The sequence below is a fragment of the Vidua macroura genome, chromosome 3 (assembly GCF_024509145.1).
Source record: "Vidua macroura isolate BioBank_ID:100142 chromosome 3, ASM2450914v1, whole genome shotgun sequence".
NCBI classification, from domain to species: Eukaryota; Metazoa; Chordata; class Aves; order Passeriformes; family Viduidae; genus Vidua; species Vidua macroura.
In genome coordinates this window covers 62867718-62886738 of record NC_071573.1, presented here as the reverse complement: position 1 = coordinate 62886738, position 19021 = coordinate 62867718, and the positions used below count along the sequence as shown (strand labels likewise).

The following is a 19021-nucleotide window of genomic DNA, read 5'->3' as shown; positions in this document are numbered from 1 at the left end:
GCCGGGCTGGCCTCGTGTGACCCACCGGGCCCCGCGGCCACCGCGAGCACCACGTTTGCCGAGAGTAAAAGCAAACAAACAAACCCCCCCAAACAACAAACCCACAAGAAAGCAGAAAGGAGGGAGGGAGAAGGAGCTGCCTGGCCTCCCCCCGACGCCCCCCGGCTGGGACGGGAAGCCTCCGAGCCGGGGAGCCTCCACCACGGAGCCGTCGCCCGTCCTCCGACCGGGGCTGCCTTCCCGGGAAAAAGCTGCTCGGGGGACTCCGGGGAGCGAGGGTCGCCGGCAGGGAGAGCTGCGTGGCGAGTGGCGTGGGTGGTGGGTGAGGGCGGGGGCTGCCCCGCGGCCTCCAGGCTGGCGGGAAGCGGCGAGTCCGACAGGCTTTTTCCCTTTGGAGGGAAAAGCAACGGGGAACGGCGAAAGATGCGTTTCTCTGGGCTTCGACTGCGTGGCTGTCAGCGCTGCGTGCTGCCAGCTGAGCGGGCAATCCCGCCGCAGCAAGTATTCCCGGGATCCACGCTTTATGGGGCCACTGGAGAAAGACACACGTGCGCCGTACAGCCAGAACCAACGCACAACTAGAGGCTTGGCCCGTGGGTCGCGGTGCTGGTGCCGCGCCGCGGAGCCCCTGCCTGTCGCAGCGCACCTGTCGCAGGGGACCTGAGACCTGGCAGAGGTGCAAGAGCTTGCCTTCCTCGGTGCGACTCGGGAAAGGCCGTAATTTCTCACCCAAGAAGCAGGTAGATCTCTCAAAAATAATTAAAACAAAACAAACAAACAAACAAACCCACCCTAATCTAGGCAAGATGAAAACAGAAGTTTCCCGGAGGAAGGCCTTTAGCGAGGCTGCCAAGACGATTTAGCAGCCGGATCGACGACAAACGACGCTGACATAAGCTCTACTCGGGGAGGTAACCATAAGATAGCTCAGATTTCTGTAGGAAAACAGCATGCGGGAGTTTGTGCCCCAGGGGAAAAAAATACCATAAAGCAGCAGGAGCTATTTCCAGAGTGAGCAGAAATTACAAATCCAGCGGCACCGACGCGTGACATGAAAGATTTCTGTGCAAAACCCCGAGACAGCTCGGAAACCCACCAACATCCCCGGGTGATTCGCGTGCTTTAGCGGGAATTCGGACACCCACGCTCGAGCCTGTGCACCCCACACACCCTCTTCCCCCCGTGTTTGCAGGCGTTTCTCGAGCAGCTGCAGCCCAGGCCGGGTAACACGGACTTAAACTCAGACCTACCAAAACTCGCCTCGCTCTGAAAGGCGATGTCTGAGGCAGGGCAGCGTTTCCCGGCCGCTCCCGGGGCACCCAGCACGAGGGTCCTGGATGGGAGCAGGCCCGGCTATCTCAGGTCTCCCCCCGTCGTTACAGCACAGACAACGAAAAATAATTTGGGGTGGGTTTTTTTTTTTTTTTAATTTATTGGGATTTTTAAAATATTCTGGAAACCTCCACATCGAGCACTGAAACTGCTGAGCCTAATCCCAGATTCCTAAAGCGTTTGTGCTTCAAATTGCAGTCGGGCGTCACACGCTGCTCCTGCTAGTCCACTTCTCCCGAGAGATCCCGATACTTTTTTGGGTTTTTTGTTCGTGGGGATTTTTTTTAGTGTTTTTTTTTTTCCTCTCCTTTTTTTTTTGGGGGGGGGGGGGGGGGGGGGGGGAGTTTGTATTTTGGTTTGCTTTGCTTTTTTGTTCAGATCAAAGGGGCCATTGTGGGGAATGCGTCCCAAGTTCCCTGGAGCTGTCTTCGCTATGCCCGGGGACGCTCGCTTCTCTTGTGAGTGAGCAGCCGCGGAGCTTTTTGTAACTCTGCAAATACGGGCATGAAAAGGATGTCCCGGTAGGGCAATGAGGCATGAAATCCCGCTGTTCCTTTACATAGTAGCAACATCCACATGTAAAGGGCAAACAACCCGACGTGCCACCAAATATAATTGCAGAGATGGCGGATGTTGGCGTACAAAAGAGCTGGCGCCGGTTTCTCATTCGCAGCGGCCCTTTGCTGCACACACACCCGCGAACGAACCAAACCACCTGTACCTTCCACGGGATTTAACCGAGTGGAAAACTGAGTCATTGGTACCGTCGGCTGCTAAATATAAAGCAGCCTGGGCAAACTCCGCCCGCAGGCAGAAGCGGCTCCGGCGCTGCCGAGCGGGGCCGCGCCGGGAAGGTGCCCGCTCTCTGCGGCCCGTCGAGCTCGCAGCCTACCCCGAAAGGAAAGCCGGAGTCATCGGCCCCTCCGGCCCTTTTTTCGTCCCGACCCGCCATGCCTCCCTCCCTCTGTCCGGAGCAGCATCGTGCTGTCGCCGCCTGGAAACCCGGAGAGGCGAGAGCAGTGCGGCCACGGTGAGGGTCGCGGGGCCACGCCGCGCTGAACGGGAGACTCTTCGCTGCTCTGTCGTTTTGCGGCGACGCCGGCAGCTATTTCCCGCGTCACTCTCCGGCAGGTGCTGCTTGCCGGAGCCCGGGTCGGGCAGCCGCAGCCCCGAGCGGCCAGGCGGGGCGGTGAGGGGGCTGCCCCCGTCCCCACAAGGCACCGAGCCGTAGCAAGGGCAGCCCCCTCGCCGCTAGCCTTCAAGTCCTCCGGGCTGCTGAGCGACCGCGGCTCCGGGTGCCGCCGAGAGCCAGGATAAGGTGGAGGTGTCCAAGCTGGTGCCGAACCCTCCCCGCCCCGTCCCGGCCCCTCTCGGCCAGCGTCCGACAGCAGAGGCGGGAGAAAAACTTTCCTAAGAAGGTGGCAAAGCGGATGGAGGGGGGAACAGGCAGATAGGGGCAGTCAACAGTTGAAAGATTAAATTTCTGCAGAGAACATACCACTCCGAATGTATTTTGTCAGGAATCCGGAATTTGAAAACACAAACAAACGAGGTGGGGAAATCCCAAACAAAAGCAAAATAAAACCCGCCTGGTACAGATCCTCCAGTAAGCGAGACGCTAAACTTCAAGTCGTTCCCAGCAGGGATTATCGCTGTGCTTGGCTCCCGGCCCTGCAAGCGCCCGCTAGCCATCGGCGCGCCCGCGGAGCCCAGCGGGACGGGGCGGCTGGGGACGCACCCGGCCGGGAAGGATTTATACATTTCCCGGGACTTACACAACTCTCCAACGCACGCTCATGTGCCCGATAACACAACTCGCGGCACCGAAAGAAAGGAGACCGGGGCTGCTGCCACCGCCCGGGGCTCTGTAGCGCTGGACAGGGGGTTGATCTGGCTCGTGTGTTACGGGCGGAGGGGAGCAAGATCTTCCCAAATGCCCGGTGAGAGATGGACAGCGGGGCGACCCCGGCCACCCCTCCTCGTCCGACAGCATCGGAGGGCTGGGAATCCAGAACTGCTCCGTCTCCCCGCAGGGCGAGCTCTGAGGATGCTCGGAACCCCGTACCCCTCCCTCCCCGGCCCCGTGCCGGCTCCGCTCCCCGCCTGCCGTGAGCCGAGGGCGGCGGGGCCCCCGCAGGGCGGGCGGCCGCCCGCTCCTCCGCACGCCTCCGCGCCCCGGCGGTGGGCGGCCCCCGCCCGTCACCCTCGGCAGGGCGGGCCTTGCCGGGGGCGGGCCGTCGGGCTTGAGGCTGTGCCGCGGCGTGGGAAAGCGCCTCAGAGAGGGTTTGCTCTGCTGGCTGCGCGGAGTCGTGCTGTGCCGAGCTGTGCCGTGCCCGAAGCCCCCCCGGATTTATTTATCTTTGCCCCCGCGCCGTGCACACGATGAAGCGACCTTGCGAGGAAACTACCTCAGACAGCGATATGGACGAGACGATAGACGTGGGTAGCGAGAACAACTACTCGGGGTAAGTGGGGCAACCCCGGGGCCGCCGTCTGCGTCGGTGGCGCGGGCCGGGATGCGCCCCGGGCAGGAGCAGGGCGAGGGGGAGACCCGGACACTCCCTTGGGATGGGGGTAGGGGGGGCGGCGGCCCCCCGAGGTCAGAGGTGTTATGTCCCCCTCCAGGTCAGCTGGCAGCTCGCTCATAGCCCCCCCAAAAAATTAGCCCCGCGCTTGGACTTGCCCGAGCCTCGAAATTACGCGCAGCACTCCGGTAGCTTTGTGAGCCACCAGGCTGCGGTTCATTAGCTCCGCTTGATTTGCCATTTGCAATCAGACCTTTTCCAAAATCGCTCCTGATCAGGCCGAACAACCTAAAGAAACCGGCGCCAGTGGGAAATGAGCCGTGGAAAGTAAGCAGGGATCCTCAGCAGCTGAACTTCAGCAGACCCGCCATGCGAGCCGAGGGCGAGCGGTGGTGTTTGCCCAGGGAGAGTCGGGCTGGGCACGCTGAGGGGCTTCTGGTCTCCTCCTGCCAGTTTGGAGGTTCATGCACCAGAGCCCTATCTCGTTCTCATCAGTAGGTAAATAAGTACTAAAAGATACTGATTTTTTTTTCTTTTCGCATTCATGATGAAATAAGAGCAACTTCATATTCGTGGGTAGTATAGTTTTAAAAGCAGATTTTGAATTCTGCTCCTGCTCCTGGACAATGCAACAGAGCCAGGCTGAGGACTTGGCATCATACTTGACCATCCACTGACTGTGTAGCAATGGGCAGCAACGTCAAAACCCAGCAGGCCTGGCAGAGATTGTGTCATCGGGTATGTCCACTTACCACTGCTGTTGCCATATCGAGATGGTTCATGCAGATTTGGGCCTGGTTCTTCAGCCTGTACATGGTAGGCAGGACCTTATATGCAAAGAAAATGAAATCTGTGCTGGATAGTGAACCGTCTACAGAAAAGGACTTTATTTCCAACAGAGTGTTGGAAAATTCAAAATGTCAATTCAAAATGTATGCTGGGGCAGTCAAAACTGAAATGCATTGCTGTCTTCAAAAACACTGTGCAATGCAAGGGACCTCTTAAAAGCATTGAAAATGGCATTAGAGGGACAATGCATATGTAATATGGTGACCTAAGGTGTCTTCAAAGAGCAGTGTCAAGTTGTGCAACACCTGACATACTTTTATTGTTTTGCAGGCAAAGTAATAGTTCTGTCATTCGATCAAATTCCCCAACAACAACATCTCAGATCATGGCTAGAAAGAAAAGAAGAGGGGTATGTTTCATTTAATTATTTTTGCATCTGACAGTTTGCATGTGTGCTGTGATTTTGCCCTTCATGTATATAAACTTAATGTGTTTTGGTTTTTTTGTGAATAGATTATAGAGAAAAGGCGCCGTGATCGTATAAATAACAGTTTATCAGAGCTGAGGAGGCTTGTGCCAACTGCGTTTGAAAAACAAGTAAGCTTATTTTTTCATATAAATTCTGTATCTCATCTGGCAATGTTAGTTCTCTCATAAATCTCATTAAAATAATACTGTATGTGTCCTGATCTGGCACAAAGCAGGCATTTCAATGAAATGCTTTGTTGTGGCAAAACTATTAGAAACATAATTCATTATAAGGCTGAAAAACATTTCCATTCTTTGGCTTGTTTTTCCCTTAAGGGTAACTGTGTTCATGTTGCCCCTGTTCTTGCGATGAATTCCAGTAGTGGTTTTGTTAAAAATGTGCTTTACTCCATATTAAATAAAAAATAAAAAAACACAAACCTAACACAACTCCCCAAACCTGTACGTAAATTAGCCTTCTGTCTAAATCTTTAAATATAATTTACTTTGCTGCTACTTTAACAGACCTTTTTTTCCAATCTATACTTTCTGTTGCAAGCGAATCAGTGTAGTTTCCTGAAAAGGGAGCAGACAGTCTGGATTATTCATGTTTTAAGATTACTCTTTAGAACCAGTGGATTAGGAAGTGGAATAGGCCCATGTTTGTCAGCTAGTGAAGTTAGTGATATATGCAGACTTTCAGTGAGAAAGTATTTAGTAGGAAGTCTGGAAGGATCCAGTTAATTTTGGCTCAGCTCCTTGGTCGTGAAATTACAGACCAAGCGCTTAGAATACAATGTTTTGTAAAAAAAACTTTAAAAAAAAGGCATTTTGGTTTTTTCCATCCAGATTAATTTTTTTCCATATCTTGAATTTTATTTTTTGGGCTTTGATTCAATATTCAGCCTTGTTCCTGTTTTGCTAGAAGTGTCTGAAGATCTATGGATATGTGCAACTGACACTATGTTTCAATAAAAATGAAACATCTGAAAATAAATAACCTGACTGCCTCCTAATAGTAAAATAAAAAACCCCAGAAAGTAAAACCTGCGAGCGGGATTGGGAGGTGCTGAATATAAGTGGTAACTAACGTGGCAAACACCGCACCGTGTTAGGCCTATTTCATCCCTGGCCTGAGCAAAAGCTGGCTGAAACAAATAAATTCGAAGTATTGGTTGAGAGCATCACTTGTGTCACCTGCAGTATGATTTTTAGTAACTGGTATTTGTCACTGTGCCCTTACATTCGTTCTGGCAAAACAGTGACAAGGATATTTTCAGCTAGATAAACAGGGGCAAGAGACAACAGTTGTTTGTGCCATTTTATTGTTTATTTCTTGAAAACCACAAACATTATAAAACAAGTCCTACAGAGCCTTTGGAAATTACCCAGCACCATGCAGTTTTTAGCTATTAGTCACTCTCACTGAGACGGCTTGTGCTGTGTCTATGGAAAGGATGAAGTCTGAGAAAACTACAGGATATAGCTTCATGTAAAATGGGGAATTCTGACCAAACATTCACACGCACATCAACGTTGGTACGTTGAAAGCAATAAGCAGATTGAAAAAAATCCACCGCCATAAAAATGAGCATGTTCTGTATTTGAATCAGAAAGTCCCACCATTTTCCCACAATATGCCAAGGACAAAGTCATCAGTTCTTGCCCAGCTCCTTGACATTCAGCTCACTGGAGTTTCCAAGTTGGAGGTTTAGTTTCGCTTCCGCCTCCCTCCCTCCCCAAGCCCCCGTGCTGCTCCCAAGTGTGGCAGAGATGAGCGCTCTGAAGCACAGCTGCACAGCGCCGGGTAAGCTTTGCCCAACTCAAAAATGTGCAACCTGGTTGAAGCCAGCCGAGACAGTGAGGTGGCCCAAATGATAACTAAGAGAAAAAAAAGTGCGTTGCAAGATGTGATCCACTGGTGGCTGCAGCTTGCACGGCCCTGATTTTAACTGATGCCAAGAGATGATCTCTTGCACTGGAATAACATTTGTGTTGTCTCGGTGTGTTCCAGATATCCAAGGGAATCGTACCAAGCAAAATAGTTTTATTTATACATTGATATACTAATATTATCTTTTGAGTTCTATTTTGTACTTTTTCAAGTATCCCTTGTAGCTCTGTAAGCCACTCTTAGTGTCAGAAAAGATTTTTGCTGACAGAGGAGCTACATACACTCTTTCACAGTATTTAGTCCTTGCAAAGTAGGCCTTTCACTAACTTAAAATATTGCGGACTGTGTGGCATTTTTTTTTCAGTCCAAAAATGAGAATGGAATATTCAGCAACCAAATGATACATTGCAAATTAACAGGCCATGAAGAGAGGGACAGTGCTGGGTGTGTGTCCGCAGGGACACCTACTGGTAATAGCACAAAAAGTAAGGTTGCAGTAGGGTCCTAATCTGTAACCACAAAGATCTGTCCTGCCAGCTCTCCACTTGTGTTTGTTGTTAAAAAGGAAGTCCAGAAAGTTAACATATTTCTCTCATTTCTTGAAGATGTCATCTCTACACTACCTTCAAGGCCAGAGCTGTGCTGAGGTATAGCCCTAATAAAGGGAAATTAGGGAGGTGGTATTAGTCAGACCAAGTCTGGGAAGCAGATGCTCACGAAAGAATTAAGCAGAGAATGTCCTAATGATAGGGGAAATTGAAACCATAAGGCTGAGCTCAGTGGAAAGTATATAAAATTAAAGTTTCTAGTACTCGTAAGCCTTTATTTATATGTGTCTCTTATCTGAAAGGGATCTGCCAAATTAGAAAAAGCGGAAATACTGCAAATGACAGTGGATCATCTGAAGATGCTGCAGGCAACAGGAGGGAAAGGTAAGGAGCCAACAATCTTTTTTTCTAATATTTGGGGAAATCTCATCAAAAAAAGTGCTTTGAGGAGCTGTGATAGGCGTTTCCAGATTAAAAGAGTGGAAATCAATGCTAATGGCAGGATTGAACTCGTGGGAAAGAGCTACTGGGACAAAAGAAGCACTTGACCCTGGGCTTGTGTTTGCTTTCATAACACTGTGGGAGTAAAGGCTTCATTCACAGGCAGCCCAGTGAGAGATTTGTTTGGGGTTTCCAAAGAGCACTGAAATCTGCACAGGGAGACAAAACAAATACACAAACACCAAACATAAACAGGAGGTTTGTGGCAACAATTGTGTAGCAAAAAATCTGATGCTAAACCTCATTATTGAGCTGCTATACTGAAGGAAGTGAACAGAGAAGAACTTTAATTTATGTTTAAATATTTTCTTTGTTCTGGAAAGACTTTTCAGTTCCAGGTTAGACCATCTCATTCACCAGAACAAAACTCAGTCTTGCTCTATGCAGCTCCAGGTATCTGATAAAGCAGGTGGGCAGGCAATGCTCTCTGCACTCACATTTCTATGCTATATTTGTGTGTCAGAGGCCGGCATAGCTCCCTGTTAATGGCTGCTGGCGTGACGCAGTGGCTGCACTCGCTGACCCATTAGATCAGCCAAGTGCCAGGAGTCGAGCGTACCTCTCTTGTGCAAGCTGACAGTCCCAAGGCTGGAGGCCAAATGGTTTCAGCCACCCACGAGGTGTTCTGTGTAGTCATGATTTTGGAACTTATTTGGAGCTAAAAACTTGCTGGCATTCCATAAGCATGGTCCCATGTCTCGTGCCATCAACCTTGATCATGCCTTGAATTGTTGTAATGGAAACCAGCTGATTCTTCACTCACCCACTATGCCATATAGGTAAAGGCTGGAAAATAAAACTGCTGCTTTCTCTCTCTTACTTTTTTTTTTGACCAAAGTTTTTAGTGCATAACTGAATTATGCTCCTCTCAGTACCTTGCAGCAATTAAAAAACTCAGCTTAGAATCAGTGCATGCCTAACAGCAGATGGCTATAGAAAAGCAAGTTAAAGGCTGGTGTTCTGTTAAATGTGAAAATTAACACCAAGCTGACATACCTTTTTTCTAAGTGTTAAGGAGTTTTTTCTAGGAGTCCATTTAAGCTTAAAATTTATAGGTAACTTGTTTGATAAGAGATGAAAGGAATTTTATTGCCCATCAGGTAACAGACATGTCTCTTGATTCCTCAGAAAATGTACAAAATTTTAAAAGAATTATATATATGTAAAAAGTACTTGAGAAAGCACTCTAGTTGCTAAAGATACACTCTTGAAATGCCAGAATTGATCATGGTTATGCAGTCTGTATTCAGGTGATTCAAATCCTCTGTGTGTCCCAGTGACGGTGCCTTCTTTGAGAGTGTGGTTGTGTGCTGGTGTTCCACAAGCTCTGTCTCCCTCGGTGCATGGAGCACAGAGTGCTTGGCTGCTGAGGGAAGTGGTTGTTTCGCTTCATCCTCCCCATGCGATGTGTGGCTCAGCTATCCCAGCCTGACCCCCACATCACGCTGCACATTGTTCCATTGTTCCTCTGAGGAGCTGCAGCAGCTCCCACCCCTCCAATGTTGCACCGACAGCAGGACAGCCAGGAGGTGAACCCAAATGGAGATGTAATTTATCAGGAAGCTTCCTTCCCTGGCTTCCCCACCCAAATAAAGCATGCAGGGGATTTTTTTATAAATGGGTTGGGTCAGGTGGCCAAGTGGGGCAGGGGATGAAATGCCTGGGATGGGAGCTGCGGGACAGAGCGATATGTTGGTGGAGCCCAGTCTCTGGCTCCAGTTGTACAAACTGGATGTTGTTAGCAGTCCTATGTCTTGCAGTCTGTTCTCTTCCTTGGTTGGTCTCTGCTGCCATGTCTCTCCTGCCCCAGCTGACACCGGCATAGCCGTGGCAGTGCAGGAAAGGATGAAGTGTTGTGGCGTGGGAAGAGGCAATGCAGGCTTATTTTTGCAACTGCCTTTTACACCATGATCCACAGTGGGTGGCCCATCACAATAATACCCGATCGCTTCACAAATACTACAACTTTATCTGCTCCTTCTGTCCTAGAGAAAAGAGTAATCTCACTGCACAGATTAAGAAACTGTAAGAAAAAGAGGTTTGAGAATTAGTACTGGGCAAAGTTTAAACCTGCATTTCCTGCTTGCTTAATGTTTTATTTTGCAATCTAGCTAGCAGTTTTAAATATATTTTCTTAGAGTATTTTTAAAGTAAATATTTGTTTTATTTGCATTTATTTCCAGCTTTGTAATTAATCTTGTGAGACAGAGGGTTTTTTTTGTATCAGAAAAGAAAATGAGTTTCATCATTTTCACCAGGGGCAAACACTGCAGAAAGGAGAAATGAGTCCTGATACCCATACACTGCCCTGCATTGAGGACTGTCCTCTTCCTCACACAGAAAGGAGGACATCCATGATGGGGAATGGGTGGGACTTGGCAAGTCGAGATGGGGTTGGCCACTGCTCAGCACACAGATCCCAAGGTGGGCACTGCAGGAAAAAAAACCCAACATGACTTCTGCCCCTTCTCTGCTTTTCAGAGCTGCCTCAGGCAGGCAGATGCCTCTCAGGTCCTGTGCAGACTCCGCGTTTCCGCCACCCTGACGCAGGTGTGGATAGTGGTCGCCTGTTCACATTGAGTTATTATTTTGGCCGCAGGCCAGGGCTTTTTGCTGATGGTGCAAGCAAGCACAGGGGAGGAGTGATTTGTCAACAGTGAGTTGCTTGCAGAGAACTGAGTGTGGTTTTATTGCAGCTACAAATGTATCTTGAGTGAGTGACACCTGGGTTATTGCATGGGTTCATGTAGCTTAAGTGGCCTGTGTGCAGCACAGGTGGCTTACCAGGACAAATGAGGTAAAATCAAGAGTTCCTATTCACTACAAAACACTGGCATGTGCTCATGGTGGAGGATGTTCTTGGGTTAAGAAAGAAATGAGAATCAACATTTTTAAGTCTCTCTTAAAAGGGGGAAGCTGGTGAAGGGGAAACTGGGAAAAGATAACCATCAAAATATAATGGAGCCTGGGAGTCCCAGATCTCATCGAGCCTCTGTTTTCATGTCTCGGCCACCATAGGAGACTGAAAGGGAGCCAGGATTACCAGGGCTTTGGGATGGCTTGTCACAGAGCCAGCAGCTCAGACTCAGGGGAAGCTGGTGACAACCACATCCCCCACATCTCTTCCAGTCCGGAGGGAGGGAGGCCGGGAAGCCCTGGCTTGAGCCGAGTGCTCTCAGGACTCCCAGGCTGGCTGACTCGTGGCCAGAGCTGGGAAGTGGTTCTGGCTGTGCGTCAGCCCCTCTGAAGCTGCTGGAGGTCCTGGAGCCTCCGGCACAGAAGCAGTCCCCATGCCAGGCTGACTGGCACCCGAGAAGGTGCCCTGCTATCTCACTGCTCCTGGCATGCCTGGCCTTTGTCTCTCAGGAGTTCACTCAAACCTTTGGTTGCAGTGGACCTGGCAGGAAGAAAGCTGTGAGGAGTCAGCACTTGTGGACAGGAGCCCTCAACTCCTCACGCTCGTTGATCTGCTGGCTGAGCCAGAGTTTCACTCAGGTTCAGATGAGCAAGTAGGCATGCAGCAAAAGCACCATTGTGATTTGGCAAGATGGAGTGTATATCAGGCAGGGGATTTGGAGCAACACAGATAAATGTGCCTGAGTTAATTCTGTAATGTGCGCATGCAGTGGCAGAAACACTTTCGTCTAGCCTGAAAATTGATTAAAATTAAAAAAGCCATCTAAAGTGCGAGCATTTTTCAGAAAGGCCGAGATTATTGCATGACAGAGTACAAGGCCTTGCTGCCACATGCCACCATAAGAGGGGGACTTGATCTTTATATACTGACACACATCACAGTCATGCATACCTAAAAATTTTCATTGAAAGTGAGAGGAAAAACCATGCCAACTTGGGAGTGGATAGGATATAACTCCCCCAAGAAGACAACATCTAAACTAAAATAGGAAAATTCCAAAAAGTGGAATAAGTTTTTGTGGTTGAAGAGCTGCCACTTAAACACAAGATGTTATGCTCAACCCTTTTAGAAAGGGAGTATCTTTTCATGTGCATTTAATAAAACTTCTTTTTCAAACACTTTTTTGTCCCAAGCCTATGGAGTTCCAGTTGCTGTTTGTTGAAATACCTCATGGGCCATATGACTGTCAGTCTTCCATCTCCAAATTAGTGATGGCATTACATAAAACGCTTTTTCAGTAAAGCTTTTTATTGTGTGTGTGCAGAGTCATCACAAGATGGTTTTTGTTTGTAGTTAAGCAACATCGTATGTCATATTGTCTTAATGACTCTGTGAAGTAGATGGGACCCCAGCAGCAGCTACAACAACTATCTCACAATGTCAAGAAATAGTTTGAAAGCATTAGGATGAATGCCAGTGTAGGGAAGAAAAGGCAGGGTAGTACATGCAAGCTCTCTGATCTCCAGCCTGTTTCATTGTGTGGATAAGCATCTCATTCACACATACAGGATCAACACTGCACTGCAGCAGCTTGCTGAGGAATTTCAGGAGAGGCATCATGTATCTTTTTAAGTGTCTTATGGACTTATTTCTTTTCATTTGTATATTGTCTGCATAAACAACTGCAGCCTATTACGTTACAGGGATGGTCAAAGAGATGATTTACAGACCAGAGAACAAACTTCTGTTGCACATCTTAACCCATAAATGGCAAACAGGAAACGCGGTGGCTGAGCCAGGACTGGGTTGGCCAGCTCCACATTCAACACGTATTTTGCCCTCCCCTTGCAGGTTATTTTGACGTTCATTCCCTGGCCATGGATTTCATGAGCATCGGCTTCCGGGAGTGCTTGACAGAAGTCGCGAGGTACCTGACTTCGGTGGAAGGTCTCGACACATCCGACCCCCTGCGTGTTAGACTCGTGTCTCACCTGAGCACCTGTGCCTCTCAGAGGGAAGCTGCTGCCATGACCTCCTCCATGGTCCACCACCACCACCACCCCTTGCACCCTCACCACTGGGCAGCCGCCTTCCACCACCTCCCGGCCGCTCTGCTGCAGCCGAACGGACTCCACGCCTCCGATGCTGCCCCATGCAGACTCTCCTCGGACGTGCCCCCGCACGGCTCCGCCCTGCTCACGGCCACCTTCGCCCACGCCGATGCCGCCCTCAGAGTCCCCTCCGCTGGCAGCATCGCTCCCTGTGTCCCTCCTCTCTCTACCTCCCTCTTGTCCCTTTCGGCCACTGTTCATGCCGCGGCAGCAGCAGCCACAGCTGCAGCCCAGAGCTTTCCCCTCTCCTTCACCGGCACCTTCCCCATGCTCCCACCCAGCGCGGCCGCCGCCGCCGTCGCTGCGGCCACCGCCATCACCCCTCCGCTGGCCGTGTCAGCCACTGCCAGCCCTCAGCAGGCTGGCACCGGGGGCGGCACAAAACCTTACCGACCCTGGGGGACTGAAGTTGGAGCCTTTTAAGTCTCCCCGCCACACACACCTCTTCCCACTCCAGCTCCCTCCTCTCCCTCTCAGCACACGCGCATGTGCTCACGCTTCCCGAGCCCAGACATCCCCGCACCCACGCCCAGCCCCCGGGACTGGGATGTCTTCCCTGCTCAGCCTTCACGCGAAGGGCCTGAGGCGTGCCGGCGAGCCCACCGAGGAGCGGCGTGGTTATCCTCACTGCAGATGTCGGAGAGGACATGGGGAGACACTTTCTTCTTCTTCTTCTTCTCCGTTTGTCTTGCTGGAGGTACCTTGAGGGAGCAGCAATGGCTTTCATAACAGTGTCACCATATCGGCATGTAGAGGTTTCCTGCAACGTACGTAGAAATGTGTAGACATTAGAACTAATAGTTCTCCAGCTATGCATCCTTGTTTGGCAGAGAGGTGAGGGATTGCATCCACGAGGTCTCCCCAGGCTAGAAAAGGAGTTCCAGTTTCATAAGTGCCTGACATTGAAAAAATTAATAAATAAATATATATGTGTGTGTGTGTGTTCTGCTAAAACAAATAACATTGCACAGGTATGGAAATGGTATGGGAGAGAGGTGAAATTCTGCATTCATCTTCAGAACTAGGATACTTTTCCAGGGCAGATGGTGCTCTTGAAGGGGAGAGGTTTTTTTAGCCAAAAGATTGCCGAGGAAGAATGTTTAGTTTGACAGGCCTAGTTCTCGCTTAGTTCACTTTCTTTGTACAGACTTGCCAAATTGTGACGTCTAGCATAGCATTGGCAAAAGCAATTATCTTATCAGTGCTGGGATTAATGAACGTTTCAGCATTGCCTGTGAGCCCTGAGGCACCCATTTTTATGGCTTAAACATGGTGCTAGCTCCGATCTGCACAAACAGTGAATTTGTCATGCACTCAGAAGTAGCCACCTATTGAAAGTGTGCACAGTTGGATACAGTTGATTCATGCCAATACAAGAGATTCAGTGTTGTAAGAGTTCAACTGAACTTATTTAGCTGTACTTGGACACTTACTTTTAGCTGATTCAGTGCAAGATCCCTCTTCTTTTCACTATCAGCATCTGGGAGAATGATCACTCTGGGTATGAATGAAGTTATGGTAGGGACGATTTTTAAATTGGCTATTAACATGCCAACATTGTAATGTGGGTTTGATTCCAAACCAAAATGAATGTATTAATGGGATGTGAATAAATTATTTTGTCAATACCCAGATAACTAGTGCTGCATAAAATGGTTTGCTTTCATTTTTTTATTACAGTGACTTAAAATAACCTAAGTATTTTAATACAACCAGTCAAGAACTAGAGATTTTATGTAAAAAAAAAAAAGAAAATAAAAATAAAACACAGCATGTATTATTATGCACTTGATTTCTCTGCTGTGTGGAGAAAGCAATAAGCATTGAAAATGTTAAACATTATGCAAAATATACTTTAAAATATTTGTTTTAAAAATACTGTACCTAGTCGGTCTTTTATGCATTACTTTGTTAACCTTTTTTCTATGCAAAAGTCTTTACATATCACTAATTAAATGAAGTCCTTTTTGACTGCGTTTTATGGATGATCTGTTGCCGTATTTGTTTGCTTTTGAAGAATAGTTGTGGACTTAGAGTTGTTTTCTGCCCCTGATAACAAGCCTGTTGGCTGCTCTGTACTCTTCTTCTCCCCTTGCTCAGCCAGGAAACCCATCTTCTCCAGCGTGCTATGGAATAGGCAGGGAAAAATAGCAAAGCAGCACTGGTTTTCAGGCTTGCAAACTGGCTCTGCACTGATGGTATGCTTAAGCATATCTGTTCATCTGTTCATTTGGGAGAGCCCCAAAAATCATTGAGGTTTCTAGGTTCAGCTCTCCATAGGGTTTAGAAGATGAAAATGTTAACCCAATGACATCATTAATCCATAAATATATGGAATGAGAGGAGGTAATTTTTACAAGTTCTGGTCTTCTAATATGACAGTTCTCACTGAGGCAAGGGTTTGTTATTGTTTCATCAGACCTGCTAAGCCCCTCTGTGGAAAGTGTGGAAAGCTCTGTTTATAAGGATGAGGACAAAGTCTTACATGTCTGAATGCCGAAATAACAGCTGGGAAGACTGAGGCACAGACAAAGGGGATCACACCACAGCCAGACAGATACTTCACCCATCATCCAAAGCCTCAGCAGCCTCAGCTCAGTGGCTCACTCTCCTATCATCCTTTCTCCCAAATATTAAACCTGGAACTCATCCCTACCTCAATTAGCTGGTCTCTGGCACTTAAGTGAGGAGGGGTTGTCATTCACTTGAAAAAATAGACAAAAGAGAGGGAAGAAGTCTTGTGACCCCTTAATTGTTAATCAACCTTGATATTCTTTGAAATAGTGTTGTTTGGGGGAATATGACTTTTTTTTCTTTTTTTTTTTTGTTAAAGGCAGAAATGCTGTGCTGCTGTTTGGCATATTTAGCAGCATACAAGTGAGGTATCATTCACTTTCTAAATGTGTATTTTCAAGAAGAAAGAAGACATTAATGGCTGGTAGATAAAAAGTGGGGTTTATTTGCATGAAAGTGCAGGTTGCAGCCCTACTTCAATGTAAACTTTTAACTATTAACCTGCCCTCAAAGAGCCTGGTAGGAAGTCTCTCAGGCATGTATCACCTTAAAAATAGGCACCCACTGACTTGGTTCTGCTTGAGGTCCTCAGTCTAATTGATGTACCTCAAAATATAATTTGTTTCCCAAAATGCAATATTCTGCCTTGTTCTAAAAAATGGCAGTTTGAAAAGACACTGATTAGGTACACACCACTGAAAAATTTGTGCAGCCTGTTTGTGTTTATCCCATTTTCACTTTCAAAAACAGGCCAGATCCATGAGTTGCTGATATGTCCTCTATTGCTTGTTGTGTTGGCTTTTGGTCTCCACTATTTCTTCTTGTGTTGTCTTCTGTATTGATTTGGTTTGAATCAAATCACCTAGAGGACAAGAGGAGCTCATTCTTCATGCCTGCTTATTTGTAGGTTGTTTGGAATGTTACCTCTCTGAGAGTGGATGAAGATTTTCCAAGTGAGAAATTAAAGACAAAGACACAGTATTTCACATATGCTGTTGGAAAGACATGAGAGAGTAATAGCTTCTGGTCGCTTTGGCTGTAGCTGTGCTAACAGGTCAGAGCTGAAGGTATCTATGCAGTCTTTAAAAGAAAGCAAGGGAAAGCTGTTTCCTTGGAATAGCCAAGATGCAAAAGTTAGGACCCGTGGCTGTGCATGTGCAGCCTTACTTCAGCCCTTTTCTCTCTATTGTGCATTCAATGAGGAATGGACTTGGATGAAGAATAAAGTTAGTAATTTATATAATTTAAGAGTAGATCATGGCACATACTACAAGAACACAAGTCAGACTGCTTGTTCAACAGTTAGCAGTTGGCTTTGACTAACTTTTCAATGGGTGGGTTTACAACTTTAAATTCCACTTATCAAGAGGATCAAAGCAGGTTATGCAATTTCTTAGAATGTTTTTCTTGAAAGGAAAAAACTAAAAACCAATTCTGTCAATCAGCATTAGCAGGCTCGAAACCTTAGCCCTCAGCAATGCAAATAAAAAGCACTTAGGCTGCTGAGAGAAGATTATTATCCTAGAGAGGAGACAGGCAACTGAGAGGTAGTGCTGCTTGTCCTCCTTCTGCTGTGATTGCAAGTGGAGGAAATCCAGCATTAGGTATTGCCTAGAAGAAAAACCAGCTACTGTGACCGAGAGCTGAATGCATATATTCAAAGTAGAATAATTGGCTGTGACTACCTCTGCCTGAACAACTGCCAGGAGGTGCCAGCTTATGCTGCTGCCTCCTTAGGGTGAACCTTCAAAATGTTTGCAGCTGTTTTGAAAGATGGTACTTCAATCAGGATGCCACAAGATAAGCCTGGAACATGGATTTTGGCAAATTCTTAGGGCTATTGTAAACAAGGAATCTCTTCTTTACAATAGGAAAAGGTCACAAGCATCTTTTAGTCAAAAGATACAACATAAGAAAATACTGATATGTGAAGTGGACTTTTACCAGCTCTGTAGTCACCAGCCTCATTACTCATCTGCTTCTGTAGGCAGAGATAGCCTGAGATCACACAGCTGAGGACCTGAGGGATTGAATTGGTAGTTTTGCTCAACTTTGAGAAAAGATGAAGGAATTGGTATATTGTTAAGGTATTTTGTTTGCAAGCTTCGTGTGTCCAAGCTTCATTTGTGTGAGGCCACTGCATGAACCTGAGTTAATTTTACTCAACACTGAACTTTCTACTTGTGCTCTGTTTCTCTGCTTCATCATTTTACACAGCAAATACCTGGACACTAGTGTGTAAAAATCTCAAAGGAATGAGTGCAGCAACACATCTGATCATAACCAGAAATTATAAGCAGAGGAGCACCAGGCAGGTGGTAGAAATACTGAGATCTCCACTCAAGGGTAAACCAAACCTCTCCTGATTTGTAAATGAAATAACATTTTGACAGATAATTTCCATAAAATATGCAGGATTTTCTTTTTTGGGAGAAGGTGTGGTTGGTTTTGAATTGTTTTTTCATCCTAATTGCTTTTACTGGAAGTTGTAAAGTGCTATGAATGTGCAAACACAATCACTTAGTCATCATTCAGTTGTCTAAATGTTTGTCATGTCCTAAGTTGGGCTCCAACTATCACTTTAGAGGGGGTAGGTCTCCCTTTCATCCTGTGTCACCTCTGCCAGTCCTGTGCAGATGCCTGGGAAATCCAAGTTGCTTAAGAGGCACGATATATGTTAGGCCAGGCAACTGAATTTCTCCCTATCTTGCATCATCTTTGGAGATACAGGATTTGAAGCTTAATACTCTTTTCACATATTATCTATTTTTTTCAAAGAATCAGACTCCTCACCAGAAGAAACAATAGAACAGTAGCAAAATCATTTGGTGATAATGCATTATTACCTATCACTCCCATAGAACTAAGACCAGTCAACATCTCAATCACTGCTAATTTTAGAAGTTCTCTTAATGCTCTGACTTCAGCAGTCGTGGTGATTATAAGATGTCAATATAATTTGTTTTTAAAGGGATATTTTTCTGCATTCATGGTAGCAATGTAAATCTGGGACATATGAATTAGTGTTGTACCCTAGATACTCAAATATCAGAAGCAAAAGGAAGTTATTATGGGAAATAAGATTAAATATGTCTGGTTGAATTACTTTCAAGGTCTGAAGAGGCAAATTCCTTTTCTACAGATACACAACTGCCAATATTGAGTTCAAGCAAAGCAAATTGTTTTAGACAATGTTTTAACAGTGCTATTACTTATTCTACAGGAAAGTCCTTCTGAGTTAGTGACTGAATTTTGCTTTCCACTCAATTCATTTTCAGAATTTTTCTCTTCTACAGAGAAAGTTTTCAGGATGAAAAACCACCTTGATGCAACACTGAAATTGTGGTTGCTAGGAAATTTTGAACATGTGAACTGCAAGACCTCTGCACCCACTCCAGGAAACAGTGTCTCAATGGAAGATGTAAAGAAAACTGTTTTATCTATAGAGAATACCCATAGATATTACTATGTGGTAAGTGAAA

General features: G+C 46.9%; 1 protein-coding gene across 2 annotated transcripts; it reads left to right on the top strand.

Moving 5' to 3' along the window:
* The first annotated feature begins 3522 nt into the window (after nucleotides 1-3522).
* On the top strand, nucleotides 3523-15013 carry HEY2 (hes related family bHLH transcription factor with YRPW motif 2). Of its 2 annotated transcripts, none has more exons than XM_053973245.1 (5): nucleotides 3523-3797; nucleotides 4977-5055; nucleotides 5160-5243; nucleotides 7859-7940; nucleotides 12766-15013. In XM_053973245.1, exons 1-5 carry the CDS (start codon nucleotides 3715-3717, stop codon nucleotides 13446-13448), a joined length of 1011 nt encoding a protein of 336 aa, XP_053829220.1. In that variant the 5' UTR covers nucleotides 3523-3714; the 3' UTR covers nucleotides 13449-15013. The 2 variants fall into 2 exon arrangements, with proteins under 2 accessions (XP_053829220.1, XP_053829221.1); XM_053973246.1 differs by lacking the exon at nucleotides 3523-3797 and adding an exon at nucleotides 4254-4355.
* The last annotated feature ends 4008 nt before the right edge of the window (nucleotides 15014-19021 follow it).